Source organism: Amblyomma americanum, chromosome 11, assembly GCF_052857255.1.
Source record: "Amblyomma americanum isolate KBUSLIRL-KWMA chromosome 11, ASM5285725v1, whole genome shotgun sequence".
NCBI lineage: Eukaryota > Metazoa > Arthropoda > Arachnida > Ixodida > Ixodidae > Amblyomma > Amblyomma americanum.
Window position 1 is genome coordinate 8,089,923 of NC_135507.1, and position 26,585 is coordinate 8,116,507.

General features: G+C 47.1%; 1 protein-coding gene across 1 annotated transcript; it reads left to right on the plus strand.

Annotated features, from left to right (window-relative positions):
* The first annotated feature begins 1,218 nt into the window (after positions 1-1,218).
* On the plus strand, positions 1,219-24,762 carry LOC144110893 (uncharacterized). The gene is made up of 7 exons (XM_077643962.1): positions 1,219-1,382; positions 4,988-5,098; positions 14,747-14,850; positions 15,786-15,880; positions 19,484-19,721; positions 22,737-22,959; positions 24,579-24,762. Exons 1-7 carry the CDS (start codon positions 1,219-1,221, stop codon positions 24,760-24,762), a joined length of 1,119 nt encoding a protein of 372 aa, XP_077500088.1.
* The last annotated feature ends 1,823 nt before the right edge of the window (positions 24,763-26,585 follow it).

Sequence of the window (26,585 nt, forward strand, 5' to 3'; positions counted from 1 at the left end):
CATGACTTCTACTTGCAGGTGGTAGTTCTGAGAAACTACTTTTCAGCACAGTTTAAACAGCCAGATAAAAAACCAGAGTCGCTTAGGCACATAGCGCGTTATAAAGTTCCAAGGGTTTGTACACATTATGGTAAAAGGACACGACAGTTCTATATACCCTACCACTTTAACAAACTACCTGCAAAGGTGTTTGATTGTGATTCATTGACGGCTGTGAAATCTGGACTGCAAGCGTGGTTTGAAAGTTTTAAAGAAAGGAAATACTGAATTGCTTTCTCATTTCTATCTTGTTCGCGTTCTATTAACTCCAGATTTCCTTTGCGTTACATTTATCAATCGCTAAATTTGTTGACTGAACTATATGTAATATTTCGGCTTTGTGTTATTGCTAATTTTTTTTTCTTCTTTTTGTATTGTAAATTGTGCAATTTCAGCGTTTTGTATTGACCGCATGCTGTTGTGACTGCCGTGGCCCGCCCACAAGTGCTTGCGCTTCTGCGGGCACACGCTATGTACTGTATATACATATCTTGCAATAAAATTCCTGTATGTATGCATGTATCCATAAACACATCGCGGCGTCCCAATGGAGAGGTCAATGCATGTGCGGACGCCCTCTCGACGGACAAACGTGGGGACCCCAGTGTTCAAAACATGCAGCCTAGTACCGGCGAAGGGCCTCAACTAGGTCCCGGCCGCGACGATCCGCCCTGCAGGATCCCCACCGCGGTTGAGCCGCGTTGAAGTCCCCGCAGAGCACACAGTCGCCGCCAATGAGACTGACTAGCTGTGGCAAGGATTCGGCGTCCCAAGGGGTCTGGGGGCGCACATGTACTCTTGCCACAGCTGTTTCAACTCGACCCAGCCTGACCCTCACACAGACGAACTCCATGGGGGCCACAACCGCATCACTCACCGAAATCTCCGCCTGGGCCAGAATCCTGCGGATGAAGATGGCTGCGCGGGAAGGTCCGGGGATGGCGGTCCTCGAAGCATGGGTCCGCCTGACAGGAGGACTGCTGGCAGGAGGTCCTGCATCCACAGCCGATGTACCCAGGCAGGTGTAGTTTGTCCCGCTGCAGGTACACCTCCTGGAGGGCCAGGACATCGTACTCCTCCAGCTGGAGGCGGTCATGTAGCTCGCAGAGACGGGGTCGAAGTGCTCGACAATTCCACTGGAGGACCCGTGGTCTGGGAACCATCTGCGGTGTGCTAGCCATGATAGCTAGGCTGATTCTGCTGGGCCTGCGCCATGCCCAGTGGTGGTTGGTGGGCTGCTGGCAGGAGCTGCGTGAGGGCCTGGAGGGTGGCCGCCAAGCTCCGCGTCAGCTGTTCCAACTGGCCACTCAGGAGGAGAGGAACGGTACCAGCGTGGGGGATGGGTAGGTCCTGCGCCATGTTGGGGGGCCTGCAGATGTGGCCTGGGTGGGTCAGCCGCTGTGGCCTTGACGGCCTGGGCATACGATTTCTGCCCTTTCGGGTGGTCCAACCGGATGGCCCTCCTTGACACTGGTTCCGCAGCGGCTGCAAACGCAGCCGCCACACGTCGTTCTTCCTGCCAACGGAGGCAGGCCAGGTTGTCCGATGGGTGGCCTCCGCCGCAGTTCATGCACCGTGTTGCTGAGGCGTCACAGGCACCAGTCCGGTGGTGTCGTCCGCAGCGGCGACAGCGACTGGGGTGGGTGCAGCTGGCCGTCACGTGGTCAAGGCGGCCACAGCGGCCGCACTGTATGGGGCGGTGCAGGGCTGGCCGCACTGGCAGTCGCAGTTTGTAGATAGCCACATGGGACGGTGGCTTTGGCGCCCCAAACCGGATCCGCAAGGTGGTGCTCTGGCCGCGCCGGACTCCCAGGATGGGCACTGGTGCTTCTAGTGCTGAAGGCAGCTCATCGTCCCCAAGGTCAGCAGGCACTCCGTGACCGCTATAGCGCAGTATGTGCCCGCCCTTTAGTACTGTATACGCCTAATTTGTCCTCTTGACTTCACTAAGCCCTACGACACCCCATTTAATGCCCGCTAATTCTTCGGGCAGCACAGCTAGGCTATAGCCTCACTGGATAAGGCTGTAGCGTTAAAGGTTACGAAGTTGAGATTCCGCTACCCGTCTCCTCACTTTCCCTAAAACAGCGGAGGAAGTACCGGTCGCCCTAGTGATAGCCAGCATCAACGCGCCGACACCATTTTCAGGAACTCAAAAGGCACCATATATAACTTTCCGAACGGCCGCATATCGCCTACACCTTCCTCTTCCTTCGTCACACCCCATCTTCGCTCCTGTAGATTAACCTGATCTGGGTCCCAGCCCACTCCTCCAACCCGGGGAACGAGGCCGCCCACGCTAGCGCCCACGGATTCGTCGGCCACGCCGTAGACACTTCCGACCTGAGGTCTGCGGGTCAGACTGATCTCATTTCAGGAGATTACCCATCACTTCGCCTCAACAGGGATGTTTACTTACCCCCTACAGATCCCCAACCAAAGCCCAGGAAGTCGCCTGGCGACGGCTAGAGACACACTCCATTCCCAACCCGGTCATATTTTCTCACATATACTCGGTTAGTACTCTCCTTGCAGCACTCACTGTGACGATAAAGCCTCGTTTACGGCCTTGTTTAGTTATATTAATGACTTTAGCTGGAGTTTACTGTATGACTCTGGTCTACTCTCCGAGGAGCTCCCGCCCGCACGTGCTCGGCATGTATACACAAAAGCCCGGAAATACTGGCGGCATAACAGCGTCGCTATGATGGCCGAGGATTCCTAGCATTGGTTACCGCGCGCATCCGCCAGGACACCAAGAAAGCATGCATGGCTCTCACAGGCGGCGCCGCTCGATCTGGTCTGGCGTTCCCACGCCAGCGTATCCGCATACCACTTCCGCGGAAACATGCGGATACGCGAAGAGTTTTACGAGGGGCCCTTTCGTTTACAGACATTCATGCCAGCTCTGAAGGCTGAGCTCCATGTACGCGGAAGCTGACGCGAACGCGAATGCGACGGCGGCATGCGACGAGCGACTCCGTCGCGAGAAGCACTTTTGCCGTGTTGCTGGCCTCACCGCTCGGATCTGCACCAACAGAAAATTTCGCTCGTCGCCCAGCAGTCCCCCGCGAATAGGCTATCAGAGCCCCACTAGCAATTTGCGGTTTGTCACATAGTTTCTCCTCCGAGATCGACTCAAGCCTCGACAAGCGCGTCATGTTGGTCATCGCCGCCGGTCATAGAGCAAATATTTGATTTGCTGTATCCGTAAGGCAAACCTGCACCATTTAAATAATGAGAACAATCTGCTTGTCGGTTCCGGAGAGCTAACATTTGGAGCGGGCTATACGAGCGGGCGTACTGAAAGGAGAGATTCGTGTCGAGTTGCGGGTACTCGATCCACCGTACCGCTTCGCTCCAGCTGTATATACGCGCAGAAACACTCGCAGCGCGTATTCTCACTTTCGTATTACAGTTTGCTCACTTAGAAGCAGATTTCGGTGGCAGGTTATGGGAGTATTTTTTAGGAAGGAGCGTTGCACGATCGCTGTTTAGCGCCTTCCGCACGGCGAGCAGACGACGGAACGCGTGCACAGTCCAGACAATGCGCGTCCGCCCCGTCCGGCGACCGGATGGAAAGTTGGCCAACTTCAACTTTTGTGCGGGTCCGGCCGGCGCCGCATTGCAGCTTTTGGCTGCATTTTACGTGACGTCAGTGACGTTTCTTGCCCCTCCACCTCGCTTCTGCCAGGGCAAGCTGGCCGACCGTCGATTGAACTGGGGAGCGAGGCCTAGGTGGTGGCAGCTATGTCGCGAAGGATATTATTTTGGCCACGCATTGATATTGCGAGTGTTCAGAGCAAGTGCAAACTCTGCCGCGTTCAGCAGCGACGAGCGACAGTTCCACTGGCCGTTGACCAAAGCATAACCTTGCGCCTCTCTAGTAACGCGATAGCTTTAAATGACTCGATCGGCGGATAGCCCAGTTTCTGAGTCGCTCTCCAAGTAAGTGGAAAATGCCAAGTGGTCGTGAGAGTAGTGACGTAGGAAATAGTTTCGCAGAACAGAAAAAGAAATAGACAAGTAGAACTGTTAATTTTTGATTTGGGGGCCGGCACGTTACATCTACAACACTGAAGAACGTTCTTAAGATGTATTAGTGGAAGCCTTGTACGAGCACTTCAGACCCCACAGTAGGCAAATTGCATTAAAGGAACACGTAGCTAATTAGTGTCCCCAATTAGCACCACAAAATAATATGGACAATGATATGTAATAAAGCCGTACGTTACCGCGCCAGTTGTGTCGATGTCTGCGGCAGCGTGCGCCACGGGGCCTCCAAGTGACTGTTGGGACCCTTTAACGCTACTACGTCACACTCTTTAGCTGAACTTGTGTCCCTCAAGTTTTTTTTCTTTTCAACGCCGAGGTCTCGGTAAACTATGGCTTCGTTTTGTGCGCAAGAACGAAAGTTGTGTGTTCAAGGACAGAAGACCTATTGGTCAGGGGAAAACCTCAATGTGTTCCAGAATTCTCTTGCCTCAGGACAGTTGCACAGCTACAAAAACAGCACTTATATTGGTGACGACGAGGAAGAATTTCTATTCAACTACGAAGATACTGCTAGCCTATTTAGATGCATAACGACGCTCAGGTTCATCTAAATTTGAAAAAAATTCCTTGTTTGTGGGTACGCCACTTATATGCTATTCTTCTACGTTGCATTGAATACTGCTCCTGAAAACAGTTTCAGTATTATTGCATTTGATTAAAACACTAATTCTATTCTTGGCTTCCCGGTGGATGACAAAAATGACTGTTCCTTGATCTATTCGCCAAAACAAATAAACTGCGGTACTTCCATGCAATGCTTTCAAAAGACGACGAATCCTGCTCGAGGGAATCCGCACTCTTCACGTGCAGCCAGAATTTCCTGCGCACGCACAGAAGAACTGCGCTGCCGTCGGACCGGTTTTTCTTAGTGCGCCCCCCACTCCGCATCCAGGTCTTCCAGAGACGCCAGTAACCTCCTGAGCTGTCTCCCCTTGTGCCTAGGCTCCACTCTGTCTTCGTCGCTCAAGAAATACCACGTCGGCAAAAACCATGACGACGATGGGTAAGCGAGCCGAAATGCATGAACACGCTGCCCGGAGTCGCCAGTTCAACACGGGACGCATTTTTCATTTAGGGAGCCTTTTTCCTTGCTGGTTTTGAATTAGAATGATCGCTGTGTTTGGTCCCAGAAATTATGCGCATTGGTGTTGGGTGGTAGCACATACTATGCCCGACAACTAACAACCAGCGCTGACTCTTGACAGCGTCCTTGATAATGAAGTTAGTCCTGGCTCAAGCTCTGCCGGACTAGAGCAAGGCCCTAGACACTGGTCTCGGAGCAGGGTTTTGGAGTCCGTTGTTGAAGGTCAGGCCTTGGAGTCGGGGTGAATTAGGGTGCGGTTGGAAGAGCATGAATGCTTCTGTTTTCGCGACGCAAGGTTGTGTCTCTATAAATTGGGCGCTTTCACTGCTTGCTAATATACTGTGCCACCATATAGAGCTACGGACAAAAAGCCTAGCGCCCAATATGCGAGTTAACTATGCACAGTTTCTACTGCATATTAATCTGCATTCCTTCCAGGCTGTTTGATGTGTTTTCGGTAATTTTCACTCTGTCGCGCAGCGCCAAGCCAGTGGTTATCCCCTACATTAATAGGGCGTCCCACAACCTGAAAAGGGTTGGCAACAAGTACGGCGTGCCGCTGGTCTTCTCTGCGCCATGTAAATTGGCCAAGATGTGTCCCAATGTCAGCCGTTGCGGCCCTGACAGTTCCGGCTGCAGGACGAAGCACACAAAGGCGTACGTGCGATGTGCCACGTGTGTGGTATACAAAATCATCCTTAAATGTGGCAAAGTATATGTCGGGTAGAGTAGCTGCCGTGTGAACGAACGTGCCAGGGAACATGAACGTTCACTTGGTAACGTTTCCGACTTGTTTCCGCTCACTGCCGCTCCTGCAAAGATGAGAACGATCAAAACTGTGAACCACGACTTAAGCGTACCAATATTCTAAGCAGAAGTAAGGTCAGATTAGCACGCGAATTATCCGAAGCGCTTTTTATTAAACAAAGGGGGCGACATGTGCGTCAGCACCACATCAGTCTCCCTGCGAGACAGGGAATACAGGTTAATAAATAGACGAGAGCATGCAGTATGCTCTCTCTAATCTACCGGAAATTTCCCACCCGCATGCGCTCTGGTCCTTCATTGTGTACAAATCTAGAATATGTCGGCTTCATTAAAGTTTGTGGGAAGCCTGCTAGATTCCCGCCGTGGTGTCTGCGCGGCATCCCGCGTCGCTCTCTTTCCCTTTCTCCCGCCTCGGGTAGCGGAGAGACGGCTGGTGGCTAATCGCTGTCATTCGGCCGCAGCTACGCCCCCGGCTTCCCAAGGGCCTTTGCCATTGGTGACTTTTGGCGGGAATTCGGGACCCGTTTTGGGTGGTCAGCGGCGCGCGACCGTCCAAGCGGGGCCCAGAGAGAGAGAGACCCCTCCGAGACAGCGTAAGGTGCGTACGTTACTGTTCGTCCGGGCCGGCCTCTGCCGTTCGGACCAGTTCATACTCGAGCTCGCCAGCGTGGGTCCTTGATCCGCCGCGGCTCGAGCCTGTCCAGGGGTCCAACGACCTCTGACAGGCGCACCTTGCGTTGACTGCTCACTCTCTCTCGCAAACGGCCCAACGGCCGACACGAGAGAGATCACAGCACTGCCGCGGGGACAATCTCCTGCAGCGGCGTGCTAGCGGCGCGCATTTCTCTTGTTGCCCCGAGCGCGCACCGGAGCCTTGCTCTGAGCGCGCCCCGGGACGGGGTGACTGTTGAGTGTGTGTATGTACCGCTGGAGGACGGCGTCAATAAACGTCTCCTTTGTGAACTTGGAGGCCTGTTTCTTGCGGCGAGCCGCTCTCCTCTCTGCAGAGGTTGAACGCCGCCGCAGCGGTGCCCCAGGGTGCGTGTGGTGACGGCTGATCGGGGCCCTTGGCTCGCGCGAAGCTCGAACCCGCGGTGGGTAGTGGCCTGTGCCTACTGAGAAACCCACAAGTTCGAGTCAACACCCGTCCTATGTTGAAGAAAACTAAGAAGCCATGCTTCACCAACTAGCCCCACAACGTGTTTTGTTATCTGTCGTGACTGCCCGCGTGATGCTACCAGCAAAGGTGCTAGCAGGTGGTTTACTTGGAAACAGCCCGTCTCTTTGGCCAAACTTACCACTTTCGGTCCTGGTTGCTTTTCCGTTCTCTATTTCGATTCCCTATTTCTATTTCTATTTCGCTGCTGTTGTCGTGTGGTTCGCCTCCTTGTGACGAGCAGAAAGAATCATTAAATTAGTTCCGTAAATGTTGTTCATTATACGCAGTCATTAGCGTGAGTATGTCAGCTGTTCGTGGCTTCTGCTTTCAAGAGACACCAGTTGTAACAGCCATTATTCGAACAATGAGGTTTCCTTACAGCGGAACTCCGGAGGGTTTCCGAGCATTTTGCGCTGACTATCGGATCGTATTTCTGGGACCTCTCTGTCTGAATACCGATAACAGCTTTTTAAGACAACAAGGAACACAATTATAAAAGCGGAAAAATCTGAAAACCAAAAAGTGGCTAACGGCCAAAGTATGATGTCGCCATAGGCGAAAGAATAACGCCGCAGATATTGCAGAAAAAAGGAAAACTAGCGTGTCCGTTGATTGGCAAAGGTAGTGATTAATTGACAGCTTAGATTATTTTTTGTCTCGAATCAACAAAAACAAGTCGAAAAATTTTTTTTTCCAAGCTTACACAGTGCGTATATTGACGGTGTGCAGCTCGCGACGTTACACACTCAAGATTTATCGCAGAAGTTTGTTACATGAGGCCATCAAATGAGAGTTTTACACTAATGAACGTAATCTCGCGCGGCTCCGAAATATGCCACACATGTCCAAAAGACTTCGGAGAACGTACACAGTAACAAGCGCGGCGATAGGAAAAACGGAGGAGTTGATTACAGGACCTTACAAATTGACAGACACTATAGTGGTGTAATGCGACGAACTGCATAAGCGTAATGCGCTTTTTAAGATGATACTTTTGCATTTCAAGCTTTTCTATTTCATTTTCTTGTTTCCTCATTATCTTCCTGATTTCATTATGGCTCGGTAAAAATTTTATTCTTTACATATTTGTTTCATTTGCCCTTTCCTTTATTTTGGCCGTATCTATGGCTTTCAAATGCTTCTACATTTGTTGCATTATGCCAAATTCGTCTTGCTTGGCGTCCCACGTTGGATCAGCCAATGACACGCGCTCGCTGATATGATTCCGTGACTCGCGCTCGCTTTCAGCGCTATCACTTTCCAGACACGCCACTCGATTGGGGATGTAGCTGCGGTTGTCTTTCTGCCTCTCGCCACCTCTCCAGAATGGGGAGGGGGGGGGGGGGGGGGGGCGGAGGATGTGGTCATGCTTGCAGGCGCTGGAGGCTTAACTCGGCGGTCTCGCAGAGACACACGCCGGCATTTTCGCCTAATGGTGGTCGCACCGCTTACGGAGTAAAAAATAGAAGGCGTCACGTCACTTCTCTGCGTCACGTCACTTCAGGTAGCAAAGACTTATGTTACTCCTCCTGTAAGTTGTGCCTTTCTTTTAATTTCAGATACAGGTGGGGGCGCAGACGCGTCGTCGAGTAAGTACTGCGCCTTCGATGGCACCCACGGATGTAGCCATACAATCTACTCTACCAGCGTTCGATGTTTAATATGGAAGGAAGCAGATCAATTTCTATTTCCTTGTATTCATAGGCAATTGTTTGGTGAAGATTTGCAGGTAAAACAGAAGAAAAAAGGTACAGAGCCATGTTTGCTGCAATTCCTCGTCACGAATCACCAACCAGCCCTTGTCTTTACCCTATCATCGCTTGACGTCTTATGCTGCAGTGAATAGTTTGCATATTCACAATTTTATTGCTAATATCTATTGAAGCTGTCTAGAAAGGCAGGAGTGAAATTAAATTTTCTTGCCAATTTTCTCCATCATTAACGTGTTGTTACGGGTGTACATATACGCCGCTGCGAATTCTTGAGGTTTAAAGCTAAGATTGTGTTATCCATCTTGGTCTCGGACGGGTTAAAAACTATAGTGGTGTCATTGAGAGAACCTTCCACGGCTAAATGCGTAATCAAAGCGAAGCAGCTAAGCCAGCACGCAGCAAACCCTGGGCACACAGCACGCGCACAGCTCTTCAATTCGTCCACTTGTACGCCGACGTTACAACGTCCATTGCACTGACATACGACAACAGAAATACGTGATTGGGGCGTTTCTGTTCATTGACGAGTGGCATATGGCTTCAGGCGCAAGGCATGCACCATGTCGCGGTGAACGCATGATGTGTTATTGAATGAGGGAAAGCTGGATGATTTTGCAGGTCACTACTGTGACCTGGTGCAGTACAAAATATGAGCCATTATAACGCAGAAGTTTTTCAGACAGCCGCACGCTTAGATACGGCAACCGGTGGAAGACGAGGAAGCCAGGTTACTATGTGGCCGTGCAGGTGTAATAGTGTTGCTGTGAGGCGCACAATTCTAGGAGACAGGTTAGAGTACGCTGGCGGGATTGGTCGGCACAGGCAATTGTGGGCAAGTGCGTGTTCAGTAGGCGGAGAATCAGCAGCAGGAAGCAGAAGGTATACATGTACTGTGGCGTCGCGGCCGTGCAAAATGTAATGAAGTAACTAGCCGGCTCCGTGATGTCTCTATGAGTTACAGGTGAAGTAACATGAGAGAGAGGCATGTATCGTTCACAGTAATAAGAGGAAACATACATCGAGAGAAAGTATGTGAGCGTTTTCCTGAGACGTCTGTCAAGGAAATTGGTTGCGAGCGATAGGAGATGATCTACATATGTTTGGTGGAACAGCAACTGAGAACACAGGCTCGATCTTTGGGCAGAAGGCGACTTAGGAAGGTAATTCTTTAGATAACAATGAGGTCATTCTAGGATAGTACCGTGAGCATGCGATGCGTGCTCATCGTTATCTTGTGGAAGAATTGATGCAGCTTTACGTGATTCATTGTAATTCCGAAAAATATGTCCTATTTCTCTGGCTACTGACGACTTATACTAGATTGAGGAGAAAGATCATTACGCAATTTTTATCTCGGAACCTCCAGGTTAGGTTTCTTTTCCCGTACGCGCTCTCCTTTCAGCGCCTAGCCCAATCACTCTAATGTGTTCTACTGCTATAATAGTAATTTATCCATGTATTCCAAAACCACGTGGATACGCAATACCTGAGGCAAAATACCAGCATTTTAAGCAATATAATCAACAGTTTTCAGCTTTATTCTTTAATATGTCTCCAGCAAGCCGACGCAAACATTCGTTTGTGCGCTTCATCACGTAGAAAAAGTTCGTTGGCTTTCTAACAGTTTTCGAACACAACTTAGTTCATATAATGGATCAACAACGACGCAAAATGCACAGTATTTGTCAGAGTCCAAAAAGCTGGCCTCTGAGGTGTGTTGTGGGCCTTTTTTAACATTTGTGGAAGCCCAAAGTGTTGTAAAGGTGATGACAACAGTTCGTTTCCCCTTCGATAGATTTCGAAAGCTGGCAATGCAGAAGGAATCACACAGTATGGGGTTTAATGAAACTGATAGGCGCTTTACGTTTGACAAAGGCTATACAAAGCTTCCGGTAGGCCCTGTACATATATGGTAACGCCCGGAGGATTACAGGAAATGCAATATCTGATAAGTGGATACCCATTGCTCTAAGCTAAAATACATCCTAATTAACTTTTTAGAAGGGCAGCCCGTAAAAATGGTTCCTACTTGAGCGACTGCCTCAGCCGTCGCCCTAAGAGTTTACTATCGTGGCCACGATATTGTGGCCACAGTTGCACCCACATAAAGGCCAACTGTAACTGAACCCCTCCCCTGCGTTTTGCAAAGTTATCTTGCAAACAAAATGATTGCGTCACACATCTTCCTCATTTTCGTGAACATTATGTAAAAAAAAGCATTTGCCCTTGTACTTCCCTCAGTTCTAGTGAATGTTTACTTCTTTTGTATGTAGGCGTATTTGTAATGGACCCCTAATTTCGCTACCTTTGCAAGGAGTGATTTCATTCTGATTTCACCTCTACGGACAAGCTGGTCAGTTCAAATGAGTTCTTGCGCGGAAAGCATGTGACAAGGTACTTCTGATATATATGTTTTGCTATCACCCAAGTTTTTGTGTTTTGATGTTGCACCAAAAGAGTTACCGATCTGCTCTTATTTGTTGTTTGTGTCAACATTTTATTCCTATGTCAACAGTGGAACTCTCGGTGTCATGTAAGTGCTCTTGAGTTGAATTTTTTTTTCTCACTCAATATCAAGGTCCTACAATATAAAAGCCACATTATTTTTAATTGACTGGTAGTCTTATGTTCTTCAGCATGTATCTCAACTTTGTATGCTTGCCGATACATCAGATTACAAAAAAATGAATTGACTGCTCAGAACATCCGTTAATCTTTACCACTTTTGCCGTTCTGCCGTGCAGACTAAACGGAGTCAGCGCAGGTAAAAGCTGTTGCATATTTGAGTAGTCATGAGCAATAAAACTCATTACCGCTGGAACTGCTTTGCGTATCTAGAGACAGTTATGCACTTCAATCTTCATTTTCTAACATTAACCTGGTCAATTTTAATCCAGTAATTCTGAAATACAGCGCAACGCAAAACGGACCGCAAATTAACGGCGTATTTCCTTATAACTCTAAAAAATGCTGCGGCAAGAAAAACGGAACTATTGAGTACTTTCGCCATTTCACACTTCGTAAATGCTCTGTTTTCCTTTCCAGCTGAGCAACCAAATGGCAAGTATTAGTTAAACACTACTTGTTTGATTCCTTGTATCATTTAGCATTTTGGTTTGGTTTATGGGGTCTAACAGTCCGAAAGCGACTAAGGCTATGAGGGACGCCATAGTTGAGGGCTCCGGAAATTTCGACCACCTGGGGTTCTTTAACGTGCACTGGCATCGCACAGTATGCGGGCTTCTAGGATTTCGCCTGCATGGAATTTCGACCCCGCCGCCGGGATCCAACCCGCGTCTTTCGGGCCAGCAGCCGAGCGCCAGAACCACGTTCTTCGTTTTCTTGTACCTAAGCTGGCAGCGAAAATTATGCTATTTTTTTAATCTTAATATATATATATATATATATATATATATATATATATATATATATATATATATATATATATATATATATATATATATATATATATATATATATATATATATATATTCAGGAGTGCATGTCGTTAGGCGAGTTGGTCGTACATAGTTTAGCAAAGGTACTGCGCAAAATAATGCAAGTACGGACGAGAAGGGCACAAGAGCGGGCGCCCGTCCTTGTTCCCTTCTCGTCCGTGCTTGTATTATTTTTGCGCAGTACCTTTACTCATATAATGCACACACGCAAAACCACACATCCGGCTTCGGGCGATACTGCAATATCAGGGCTGAATCCAATTTCCTCTCAATCCAATTTTCTTCTGGGAAGCATTAAGCACACTTCTTTTACCCGCTCATTAAATTTTTCTATATTTTAATATGCTGTTTCATTTCTTCATATCATTTTCAATCCTCAGAAGATGAAAAGTAAGTAAAATTTTATTGAATTGTGCATTCTTCGCCGAGCTTAGAGTCTTTAGGAGCCCAGACAAAAAGTGGAACACGCAGCTTGTAGTGGCCTGTTGCTCCCTTCAAATTCGCTGTGCATGTCTAAAGTATAGCTGACAATGGCAATACAATCACCGGTAAATGACAAGTAAAATAATGAAGTTGATCTCAACAAAAACACTCTACATAAAGACTATTGTTTACACTGCATGTCTGATGAAACAAAGTTCAAAGCTGTTTCCACGGCGATAGTGATACTTTGTTATGGCTTAAAGCACAAATTGTGTACCACGGCTGCTTCCATAATATTTTCAATACCATGACTATCCTCTCTTTTCATGGTTTTAATGTGGTTGTGAATGTGCATTTGGTTTTTGCTTCGCTCGTGATGTTCTTTAGGAACATAGCATGACCTTGATTACTCTATTTAAACGAAGTTTTTCATACCTGAAGTTTTTCAATGCTGAATCGTCTCGACAGTCGCGAGTGAAATTGTGGCACTGAAAACAGGTTTAATAAAAAATACTAAGCTCGCGACTTCCGAGGGTATGCTTAGCCCACGACCGAAATAAAGCGACGCGTGGAAGGCTGAGTATTCTAAACCTGCTGTATATGTAACATGGTGAGGTTAAACCTGCAAGCCGAAAGATTACTGAGGCAATAAGAGAAATGCGGCTTTTAATCATGACTCTTAGATTCCCTCTCTCTGCACAAATAGACATTTGTTTTCAGAGATGATAAGGAAGCCTTGCCGAAAAATTGGCACAGATTAACATAAAGGTGTACGTGGCATTGCTGCTGTGCTATATGTTATGTGTAATATACAGCCACACATTATGTCGCAATCAGTCGCTGGCGAATGAATTCCAAATTGTGTTCTGGTATACTTACGAGACAGTGCCGTCCAAATAACTTCGCGTTTTCTGCACCTCGTTTGTTTGCGCGCAACTGACGCTTATGCAAACCTGCCTCCTTTATGGAAGGCTTACATACATAGCATCTTCTTGAGCTTAGACATAACCACATGAGCTGCGAAACTCTCGACTTCCATACATCTCATGCACGAAACTGTGACATAAAATTAATATACAATAAAGTCTAGTAAACCGTGTGGGTGGACTTGGGGAGATAAGTACGTTCTCCCCACTCAATTGAGTCTGACACGGTTCAAAGCCGCCCGGACCCCACCCCGTGATCGCGTACGCTACCGAGCGCTCGCCGACCACGGCGGGCCTTGCTCTGAAGGAACAAAGGAACGACACACTGGCTGACGCAAACAGGCATTTATTGCTACAGAAACAATAACGCCAGCTAGCAACAAGGTACGCTAATGAATCGAGGACGTCCGACTCACCAGCAAGGTTCCGAGCGAATGTTCGCCCGCGCTAGGGCAAGGGATATATCCTCCGAAGGCCGGACGGGACGAGTACGGTTGCCTGTCTCCCCGTCGCTTCCTCGCCCCGCCGGCGAAGAGCGGAGCCGCGAGCGACACGTCCGCCCGCGCCGACGATCCCAGCCGAATCCCCCATCTCCCGCGGGCGGGCTTCAGCAGTCTCCCGCGCAGCGACGCTGGCGCCTTCTCTTGCCAGTTAATGTAACTGACAAGGAAATGCGTTCATCCTCGGGGTGAGACTGCTGCTGCACGGTGCCTCGCGGTAAAGCAAACACAGGGGGCTGCAGGGCAGGTCCCCTCAACCGTCATGTCACTTTTGTGATCAAATGAACTCTTCAGTCGGGACAACACTGTATGAGGCTCTGCGCATACAACTACCTTACTCCTGTTTGTAGAATAGTAAACTGGGCAAGTCGGTGGGTATCCATAATAGAATAACCTAAGTGTCACACACCGCGCTAAGTGTTCCGCTTCTTCCTATAGCTCGTATCGTCTTATGCGTGGCAGTTTCTTTAATTATTGTTACTCTGGTATATTTCTGAAAATCAGTATTTGTAAGCACCATATTCATTAATTCAATCAAGGTTCTTAGTTATCAAATGACACTAGTTCACTCTTTTCTCCATTTAGACGTGCGGCCTTTCTTCTGCATTTCCTTTTCCTCAGGGAGAAGAAGCGCTTCTTCGCTATGGTGGGCACTATCTGCTGCCTGTTGTTGCTTGCCGCCCTACTCGCCGGTATCTACGCCGGCACCAACATTCTCACAAGCGGTGAGGGGTTTGCTCCGTCATCTCTCGCCCCCCTTCTTGTTACGATATAACAAGACTCGCTACGTGAACGGGAACCTAGGAGGACGCAGCGACGGGTTCCAGAGCTGTTTGGTTGAAATGCGATCCCGTGAAAAGCACGCACGTGGCGTTGACTCGTGCTCGCAGCGTCCACTGTAATCCCCAGAATTTGTGACCTTAGTCATCAGTGAGCACACTCTTAGTACCAGGACAATACTTTTCGAGTTCCCAGCTTGGCTTGCGGATACAGCTCACGTTTGACAAGGTGCTAAGGCCTAGCGGAAACCTGGACGGAGCGCCCGTGGGCTGTATGAACATAAGACAACACGGTACATTATAAAAATAGCGAAATCGCTGGTTATTAACGTGCACGACAACCACAATACAGCGCCGACCTTGAATTTGGCTTATATCAAAATGCAGCCTCGTGGATTCGAGTCCTCACCTCGTGATGACTGCAGAATGCCAGGCGCCGAGTCACGTGAAAACAAAATTTAGATATTTCAATTGTCATAGGTTATATGTTTCGGAGAATCCACCAAGGTGGAATAGATAGCCGTATGGCTGCGCTTGGGTGGATGGCAATGAGTAATTACTCCATTATTACAATTATTGTAGTTTCGTCCACACGGGATTCTTAGGATAAGCAACGTATTTAGACGTGGGGACAATGAACGCCAAATGTAAAACATAGATTGGCAATGGATAACCTGAAAGTGAGTTTCTGAAACGCCGCCCCAGCAGTGAGCGCTAGAATTCCTGTGGAGATCGGGGAATCCATAATACTGCCAACGATATAAAAGGACCCGTTCGCAGCATTCTAAAATCATAAGGAAAATTGATGGCTTGTAAATTTTTGCCGTAGGGTGCTCATAGCAAAACACTCACATGCACCTATAACGCATTCTCTTTAACAGACGAGGAGGACAATGGAGTAACGGAAGACCGCAAACAAACGTACTCGTCGGGACCCGGATCCTCAAAGCCTGGGGATGGGTCGTCAACAACGCAGGCAAGTTTCGGTTGCCATAGAAAGTGTCAGGGTTTAATATTTCCTGCCATGTCGCATTATCGAGAAAGATGCGGCTGCCTCAAAGGCAGAAAGCGTCTCGCTTAGAATGGGATGTATACTGCTGCTAGTGTTGCTGACAGAAAGAAAGAAAAGGGAAGTGCATGGGCCTGCCCACTGGCTCAAGCCGAGCCACAGCCGCTGCCAGGTGCTGACGGTAGGATATTTGAAAGATAGAAAAAAGATGGAAAGAAAAGGCACGCGCTGGTGTACGCCGAGCCGATCTCGCAGGCAGTGCAATACCGGGAGGACCAGTGCCAGAGTGCTTCAAGCCGAGCACTCCGCCATATTAAAAAAATAAGATTAATATTTGGGGTCTAAGGACCCGCAGCAGATATTAAATCAGGTATCAGGTATCAGATATCATGGATCATATCTATAGTCACGCTAATTGTTTTGTGGGGCTACCGGTAGGGTTTTAGTGTATGCACAAGCGTGGACTGTCCGTCTTTCAGCAACAGTCTGCAGCAGGCACTCGCTCGCGCCAACACGAGCTGCAGCACACGGCGGACAACACACTTGGTAAAATGAAAATGAAAATTGGTTGTTGGGGAAAGGAAATGGCGCAGTATCTGTTTCACATATCGGTGGACCCCTCAACCACGTGGTAAGGGAAGGGATAAAGGAGGGAGTGAAAGAAGAAAGGAAGAAAGGGATGCCGTAGTGGAGGGCTCCGAATAATTTCGACCACCTGGGTATCTTTAACGTGCACTGGCATCGCACAGCATACGGGCGCCTTAGCGTCTCGCCTCCATCGAAACGCGGCTGCCGCGGTCGGGTTCGAACTCGGGTACTCCGGATCAGCAGCTAAGGGCCCTAACCACTGAGCCACCGCGGCGGGGCACACACAAGTATTCCCTTCAATTCTCAAAACACGGTCTCGGAGCTGGGTGGTGATGGAAAGTGATATGTCCACCATCCGTCCGGAGAGCAAGTATTTTTGACGCGTGCAATACAAAGCATTCAAGTGCAATGTAACAAAAACCGCACTACAGTCAGCGTCCTTTGGTTGCAGGTGACAATGAGCGATGCTGTGGTTGTACTATCGCCTTCACTACAGGTTTAAACGTGCCCGTACTGAGCTCGTTTCGTGGCAACACTTATAGTGCATTCCGTCACTGTACACTGAAAACTAGATTACAGGCACTCAAGTGGAACTCAGCGCGGATCTACTAATGTCGATTTCCTTGAGAACCATTTTCATACCCTGACTTAGTGTTGACAGCCCACTCTGTTCATGTCCTTTTCAGTCTCTTTGGACTCCAGTCACAGTCATTTGTATAGGAAGCACGGCGCTACTGTTTAACGCATTTTTTAAGAGTGAGGGCCAGAGTTCAAAAGCTATAGAACAAGCTGAGGGAAGAAAAAAAATCGTTATTTGCACTCCTTCCATCACGTTGTATGAAAAGAAGATAGGATTTTTAGACGCCTCATGATGTGTCACCTGTTGATCTCTGGCGCGCAAGTGTACTTCGGTTTGTTTTTCTTTGCACGTTGGAGTTTATAGCGCTCTCTGTGCTATCTATGCACTGTGTGCCTTTCGCACCTACGTCGTTTATCTGTGTATATATATTGCGTTCCTTCATAATAAAATTTATTTGAGAGACGGCACCTGTCTTGTTCCCCTTCCAGTGTGTTTCGTCCCTCCGCGCTCAATGTTGCGCCAAAATGAACTGCATCTAACTCGTCCAACTCACCATTATTCTGAGACACAGAATTCAACTAGCGAGCTAACTGGGAAGTTGACGGAGGTTCAACCTGTGAAATACTAATTTCATACAGTGCTGAATGTTAGACTGAGAACGCTATTGAATTTTTAATATGAGTAACAGCCGACCGGCGGCTCATTCTAAATATGTGGAATTAGGACGCTGTAGGTGAATTTTGTACTAAGAATCTAAGACGTAGAAATGAAACATTCTTCACCCCCTAATCAATTTGAGCTCACGACCACAGCAGCAAAAAGAACTTCGGTTTCGCCGTTACGAAATGAAGGGCGCATTGGCACAGGCTTATAGATTAGCGTGAGAAACAGTTAAAGACGGCATTGATTTTCCTTTATATAAGCAGCTGGCTGTGGCGACACCTCTTTTTCGTTTTTGGCATTTTATAGGTAAAAGAACTCGCACTAAGCGGGCCTAGGCAATTTTTCGTTACAATGCCAAATCAATACAGGACAAGCTCAGTTTTCCCTGAGCCTGCTTTTAGGCGAAATAATGAAACTTCCTAAGCCACAGCTACACGTGTAAATCTAGATGACATATTAATAATGTTCTGAAACCGGTTGAAGATTCTCGCTTGGGCATGCGGCTCCACTGAAACACGTATTAAGCGGTAAGACTTGCTCAACTGTAAAATCAGAACTCCCCTACACACAGTCCTTCTGTTTCCGATTAGCAAGTCAAAAAGAGAACTATAAACCCACACGTCTCTACTGACGGCGAACTGACTGAATGAGATGAATTAGAAAAATTGCTCACTTAATATGCACCTGAAATACCTGACTTGAGCGAATATTGTGAATAAATCGTTACTTTGTGGAACGTTGCTCTTATTTATATATGCGATTGGATTCTCTGTAGTGGGGACGCTAGTACCAGTTTAATGGGCGAATAATTTGCCACGGCTAATCGCGAACGCCATTACTTCTGTCTGTGCAGCATTATATTAAATCTGATAAGGTGTGCAGCCCCGGGCATTTTCAATTCAAAGTTGCCAAGGATTAACATCAGGTAATGTAGTCCTGTACCTCTATCATTTGGAAACTTTTGGTTTATGACTTCCCTGCCCTTGGTGTTCTGTGCCACCATTGCCTACCCGCGATTTATGTATAGAGGTACAAATAAAAAACAACGTGGTCGTCATCGCGCGATGCACCTGCGCATCTTCCAAACGTAAACGTAATCGGAAATGGCAAGAAGCATGAGTATAATATTTAGTGGTTTCTTGGCTTCACATCCCTCTAGCTATAATGACGGACGTTACAAGGAGCCGTTCGGCGCATCTTATAGTTCGGTAATCACATTAAACTCCATAATCGACTTTTGAAATGCCGCCGTACAGAAATCTACTGTAATTTCAAATTTCTGGCCCTCTTGAGAGTTATGAGACAACTTCTAAATACAGCTCTAAATGCTAGCTGTTGCTGTTTGGGCTCCACAAACTGTCTGAAAAATGACTGTGTTCCTTGTTGTTTTGCAGCCGCAATCGACGTCGTCATTATTAGATTTTCACCATATCTCGTTTTAACCACCCTTCAATTCATGTACGCTCACTTAAATTCATTTTTTCCCTAAAGAGGCCATTAGATCTCATGATTTGTTTACTGAATAAGTGAAGAAAATGATAAAATGCACTAGGCAATTTCCAGTTCATTTAAATTGATTGCATTCAACGTGAGAGCTCCTGCGTGGAAGTGTTCGAAAAGCGTCCGACAAAATTTTCAACTTGCATGCTTTAAGGAACATCGGGGCGAATTCCACGTATAACCCTCCCCTTTGCGTGAAAGGGCAACGAATTGGATCCGCTGTTTGGCGTCAATTTCAGGCCACCTCCGAGATGCCGACGGCACATCCCACTCATCCATCCCGAGCACAGCCTCCTCCTGCTACCATCCGGCCTACGCCGACAGCATCTTCCTCGAATGCGACAATCTCGGTGACTGGGGCCACGACTGATTCGATGAGTACGACCAAGGTGGCGACTGATTCCACGCCATACACTACGCTCTCGGCGACAGCAAGCCCGCAGACCACCGTATCAGCTCAAACGACTACGCCAAAACGTGAGGGCTGGCCTTTTTTTTTTTCATTCTATGCTCATGCGTCGGAAATAGGAGATCATGTCGCAAGGGGAAGCTACGCTGAGCCAGGCGGGCCGGCAACAAAGTGGAAGTCAACGCGTTATCCTCATGCAAGTGCGATGGCATTACGCGTGGACAGGACAGCGACTGCACGAAACGCGGCGAAGAATAAAACTCACTCGAGAAATACGAGCCAACCTTTAGAAGTTTAAATTCAGCCACGTGATACTTATGGAGACAAGCACGCGACTAAGTAATAATAGTTACGGCAACATCACTATGCACGCACCGTTACTATAGCCTGAAGGGAAAAGCAGGAGCATAGTATAGTAGGTTCACAAAATACGATGTGCTAACTATCCACTAAGAACTACGCCCTATGTGCGGGTTGAGTAAGTGTGTATTCAGGTTGGATGCGTACCACGGCGAAAATGTGGTCTTACACAAGTACAGACACGGAGAAAACTTTCAGGATGCGGGCTCATGAAAAAAAAAATAATGAGAGAATTAAAAGCGTAATCGGGGAAAAAAATGTCGATCATAAACTAATTCACTGCTTGGAGAGAAGTGACGTCCCCAGACCTGAAGTGACAACTGTACGTTTAAATGTGTCTTCAATTTGTCCGTGCCGACACCTTTAGACACCTTCGGTAAAACATCTAAGCACGGCTGGATGACCCGAAGAGATGCCTAGCTGCGTGCAGACATGCGTGTAGGGGCCGCAAACGCAACCATGAAAGAATGACACCAAACTCGATGTTAATACATCAAAATTCCCTACCACATTCGCACTGCATTCGCATAACGTGAGTAGGTGCCCCTGTAAATTTTTTTATCTGCGTTGCCTGCCTAGCTAGTGAACCGCATTCGTGCCAGCCGATAAAGCACGCATGCCCGGAATATTTTGCATTTTCACTTTCGTTTTCGGAAAGCATTATTTCTTTATAAAGAATCCGCATTCCGGAAAAGTGTTCTTGACTGTACACAGTACTGGCCAAAAAAGAGGCACTCAGATCTTCAACAATAGAAGGATTACCCAGAAAGCAACATACTAGACTGTGTATGTTCGAAACCTGCAGCTTGGCGTCCATCTCTATTGGACACACGCTAGAAGGCAGTTAACAAGCACGAATGATTCGTTTCAGAAAGAAAAATTGTTTCAAGGGCTTTGCACGAGCGCATGTGTTGTTGGCAGAACTCTCCGCTGGTGAAGCGTACCGCTAATATTCTCCTGCTCGCCCCTTAGATGGTCGTGGAGTAGGCACTTTATGCTCTCAGACACTCCATCTGTCGTCATGTGGCTCAGACAGGTTTGGATCATAAGGTTAATGTAGCCAGAGGCTTAGGAGTTATTGATAATCGGCCATCCGTGGACCAGTTGGCGTTGAGAACAGGACGAATGCCGAGGCCTGAAATTCCACGCGTGAAGTACACATTTCCGGACGTTTGGATTAATACAGGTAGATAATACTTAAGGACCGATGAGGAACATCTCAAGAAGAAAAAAAAAGAAGGTGAACAGGGCCGTTATCAAGCATATATAGATCATTTAGGGGTACAACAAATATGATGTAATTCGAGTCCTTCGGATTGTTGCTGTGGTTACGCGGCTGACATCTGCGAACGCGGGAGTGTACACGAAATGAGACGTGCTATAAAAACTAGAGATTGACCAGACAGCGGTTGATTAACTCCAGGTGGTCACGGAAAGTCAGAAAGTAAAGCTATACAAGGAGAATAAGAGTTAGACGTCATTTCAGGCTTGTGAAAAACAAAACAAAATATTCTGAGGAAACACTTAGAAAATAGAATGAACAAAACAAAATATTCTGAGGAAACACTTAGAAAATAGAATGAGAAGAAGTGGGCAGCCAGTCTGCAAGTTCTTGTATAGTAATAACAGAGACAAGCTGTGTAAGAAAAAAACTAGAAGCATTACGAGAGACATAGCAGAGACAACAAGATGGAAAAGGAGGTTACCGTGAGCATAAAAAAGAAGTTCACGAAATCAAGACGGCCGATTGACACATAAATAGAAATAAAAAAATCACAGCTTAAAAAATGCCGTAAGATCGAAATTCAGAAGGTAGCGCTACATATTATTCGAAGATGCAGTGCCCTCCAGACTGAGGCTCGATAAGGTTGTCCTAAAAGAAGATATGTAAGTAAAGATGAACAGGAAGAAATTGCACGAACTATCACAGAAATTGAAATAGAGCTTTGAACTTAGGAAGAAAAATGCTCAGAATCCAAAAAAAAGACAAGCAACCACAATAGGAACAAAAAAGTTTCGATGAAACGGCATTTTTAATTCTCTAGGCAAGATGGCGCTCGCCACCACTTTGATTCAACGTGTATGCGAATAAGATATACGTCGGAACCAAGACGCCATTCAGTGAAGCGGTGCGCAGTATCAAGCGTTCCCGTGGAAATAACGGTGCGACATTGTCGGGGTAAGTGGGTCCCTTTCTAAATCGGGTGGAGGAAGCAATTTTAATCTGTCATTCACTCTTACTGTCGTCCGAGATAGTTATGAGACGACCAGAGTCCGTCATTGGACTTCTAAGGCACAAGCAGACCTTCATGCAATTGGCTTGGAAAGTCCCTATGCTGTTTTGAATGCGATGAGTGCGCTTAACATGGCGCCAATCAGCAGCATCTGGTTGCCGCTCGAGCGGAAAATAATTAGATTAATGATATGAGCATGAGCGTTGGGTCTCTTCTAGTTGACGTCTAAATGCGCACAAGCCGCGCTGCGAATTTCGAAGAAATCTGGTTACACACCTGTCAGAGAGACCCCGTACGCAATCAGACCGAAGTAGGTGAAGCAATGTACGTTCAACGGCCGAGGATGAAGGAAGCGCGCCCATTAATTGCTCTTAGGACAGAAGACAACATACCCTGTTCTTGAGGTCATATTCTGCTGTAAAGCACTTTTTGCGCGTGCGCGGATCACCTCAACAGGCGTTTTTTTCCTCTTGCTTCTACCCTCAACAGGTCCGGGTCTGCGTCGCTTCACCACCGTGTGCACAGTGAGCTACCTTCACATTGGTCTCGTGATGCCTCCGGGAGATAACTGCAACTACATCTTCTACGACTCGCTCTACTCACGGCCCGAGGACACCTTCATGGGGACATTCACCAACAACTACCTCAAGCCCTTCTTCGACGCGGCCAGGCAGAGCACCACAGTCCGCTTCGGGTTCTCTGTGCACGCACCGTAAGCCATGGCGTCCTTCTCGCTCTTCGATGATATTTTTCATTTCGAGAAACGAAAATTCGTAGAGAAAAAATTTATAAACTACCGTTCTGCACAAATGTTTTTGCGTAAGCGTCAGGCTGCATTTCTGGCACCACGCAACGCGGTACACGGTAGGGAATAATAAAAATCACTCATTGGGAAGCGGAACCTCACGTTTCCAGCCTTCGCATGCCAGGTTGTCCTGACGCAGTACTCTTTCCCTTATCACTGGGATGACCAAATTGGCCACACTTCGGGGATGCTGTATTCGTTGTTAAAGCGTACCAATGGCCATCGTCGACTTTCTCCGCTTTGTAATTTATTAGTAGGCCTGAGGAGATTCATGTGGCACTCCATTCGTGGTTAATTATCACTACATGCAGGACCAAATAAAGCTTTCCGTCCGTCCGTCCGTCCGTCCGTCCGTCCGTCCGTCCATCCATCCATCCATCCATCCATCCATCCATCCATCCATCCATCCATCCATCCATCCATCCGTCCATCCGTCCATCCGTCCATCCGTCCACCCATCCACCCATCCACCCATCCATCCACCCATCCACCCACCCACCCACCCATCCATCCATCCATCCATCCATCCATCCATCCATCCATCCATCCATCCATCCATCCATCCTAGGCTTTTAGTGTGTACTTTGGGACGACATGACAGCATATTTGACGGTATCTTGTGTGGCATGTCTGTAAAGATAGATAAGTGAGTGTGAGGTCCCGTTCAGCTGTCCTCCGCGATTGCTGGCGCCTCTCTTCGCTGTATTGATTCATTAAAGAGACTGATTGCGAATTGCGCTACGAATGCAATGAGAAGACCTCATAAACGACTCAGTGTGAGGAAATAATTTCCACCGGTTTTAAATTTTATAGTGCATGTAGAAGTCATTGGACTGGTACTGCGTGGCAATGAACACGAATGAATAATATGTATTCGGTAGCTGGAGGGGAAGTTAATAAGTTTTTGCACAGAACCAATGCCCAAAGTGGTTTTTTAACTATCAGTGGCCACTGCGTCTTAACTTTATTTATCGTAAATGCTTATTAGTAATCGGGGTATAGGATTTCTGCTCTGTACCAATAGGCTCGTCTACAGCGGGATTCAAAATCCTATTGCTTACAATCGAGTCCTAGCGCTACCCGATCGTTATCACAACCAACCCCAGTACGTCCGCTCCAGAGTTGTACCTCTTCCAATGAAGTCCATGAGTCCTGTCCTGCGCTACGTGCTGCAAACCTAAGCCTGCGAACAGCTCAGTGCAGGTCTAACCATGTAATTCTCTGTCGCCCCGAACGCATTTTATTCCTCCGAGTCCATTACACTAACCTACTTGCTAACCATGACCTCTGCACAACGTGCCCTGCCCTTTTCTGTGTTCACTACGGCCTCTTGGGCTCAGCTAGGATATCATTACGTAATCTCTATTCACTAGTCCACTCTGCTATTTTCGTGTGTCTTACTGCCGCACAACTACACTGAAGTGGCTTTCCAGGTGGCTGCAATGGCACAGGGTCGGCCGATGCCGCAACAGTCAATCGAGAAATGGCTTTAGTCACCTCTACAAGAACGTAAATTTTCCCTCCAGGGCAGTCGATGGTTTCACCAACGAGATCCGGTCGGTCGATGGCAAGAAGCACTACAAGGACCACTGGCAGCAGAACGTCTACGGCTGGGGCTTTCTCAACATCCACGAGCTAATCATAAAGAACAGCCCGCAGGTGGTGAAGTCTGCACTCACCGCACTCAAGGTTTGGTGTCTGAACCTCTGAGCCGGTTCGGTAGAACAATGACTGAAACACCGCTTTTTAGTCCAGAAAGATCGAATCCACTTTTCGAAATTCAACCGGATGAAGGAATTGTTTTAGTAGATTTACAGTCTTGTCATACCAAGAGATTATGTTCATTTCCTCAAGCTGTTTTATGTTCAATTGTCTTCATGCTCAGTAAGAATCGAGACAAGCAAGAGGAAGTGGTGCTTACGTCACGAGCAGTAGATGGTTTGTCGTGTACTGCGCTTTGCTACTCCCCGTTCCTAATTAAAGAAATGAGAAGCATGGCAGTAAGTGAGAGACGCAGCTTGCCATGAAACCATATTTCAAGCCACTAAGATGAATAAGATTGCATCTCTAAAGTGAAAGCGGCGATGCATATTAGACATTCTCAGCAACACTGTAACGCCGCTGTCAGCATATACAGTGGCAGTCTGTCTTTTCTAAGAATCTTATTCATAAAACTTATTTTAAAAAACGCTGCTAAAACACTGACATAAATCTGTTGCTATTTACAAACGAAGAAAACAAGGGTGCCTCAGGTTACTTTAACAAGAAATGACTTCTCTTCCGCAAATAACTATTCAAAAAGGTAAATACACTACAGGCGACGTAGCCTATTTAGCAGCATAGAGAGACAGTTATTCACTGCCTTTTACATACAAAGGACAACACCAGTATGTTTAAGATGAAAAGATCAACGCGTTCGAGTTTTAATGTTTTATTTTCGTGTTCTGCAAGCACGAGCGCTTTGAAAAGACTATACCTCCTGTTCTCTTTACATAACGAGTTATTTTGGCGAGCATAGGTCAACAGACGCGTAATTAAGAACATTATAGCAGCACTCAATATATTCTTCGACATAGGAGGGCCAAAGAAAAATTAGAAGTGTGCACATCAGAGGGCGGAAATGTTTTCTTGTAACGGCATGTGTCGATCTATATTAAAAAGTTGCCATATTACACTCCCGTGAATAATTCGTGGCAAATAAGTGTTTTCACGACCTGTAAAGCCTGTGTTGCTTGTGCTCACAAAGCACCAAATCTCATCAGTCTTGTACGAAGAGCATTTACGAACTTATTTTCTCAAAGCAAAGTAAGTGTCCACTCGAAAAAGCGCAGAAAGATGCTGCTAAACGCACTGACAAAAAAAAAAGCTAACCAGTTATGCCGGTAAACAGCTTACCATTTCAACAAACATGCGTCTAGATGACCCGGCAATATAATGACCTTGAATAGCGCTATTGGCGTGTTGTATGTGCATGTGCGTGCTTCGTTGGAGTTTTACGATTCAGACACTAGAATTACTTGGTGAGTTTGATCGTAGAGCCTGAAAAGTTTTCTGAACTCAACAGTCAGTATAGCATATTTCTGCCGCTCGCAAGCCAAATACTTACAGGAGAAATTTCAGTGTGTCAGCAGCTCAGAAGTCTCACTGCAGAGACGCAGATATTACTAAGGCCTGAAATTCTTCTATAGTATATACCATTCTAAAACAGGTTTTGACCATGACCATTATTTAATCCGCCAGACTATATGTCTGCAAGAAGGAACCACCCTTTCAAAGTAAACGAAATTAAATGCAGAAACTGATTTAATAAATGTGGTCCTTTTTTTCAGAAATAATAAATGAATGAAATAAGTTGCCCCAGGAAGTCCTTTCAACGAAATGTAATGAATAGTGCGCCGCATTGCTGCAATTTTATACTTGTGTTTACATCAAATTATGCTGCAATGTATTTTCTGTATTTTTTTTCTTTTCCTGTCACTATGTTGTATGATTATTGTAACTCTCTCCCTCCGTTGTAATAACAAACCGGCGCT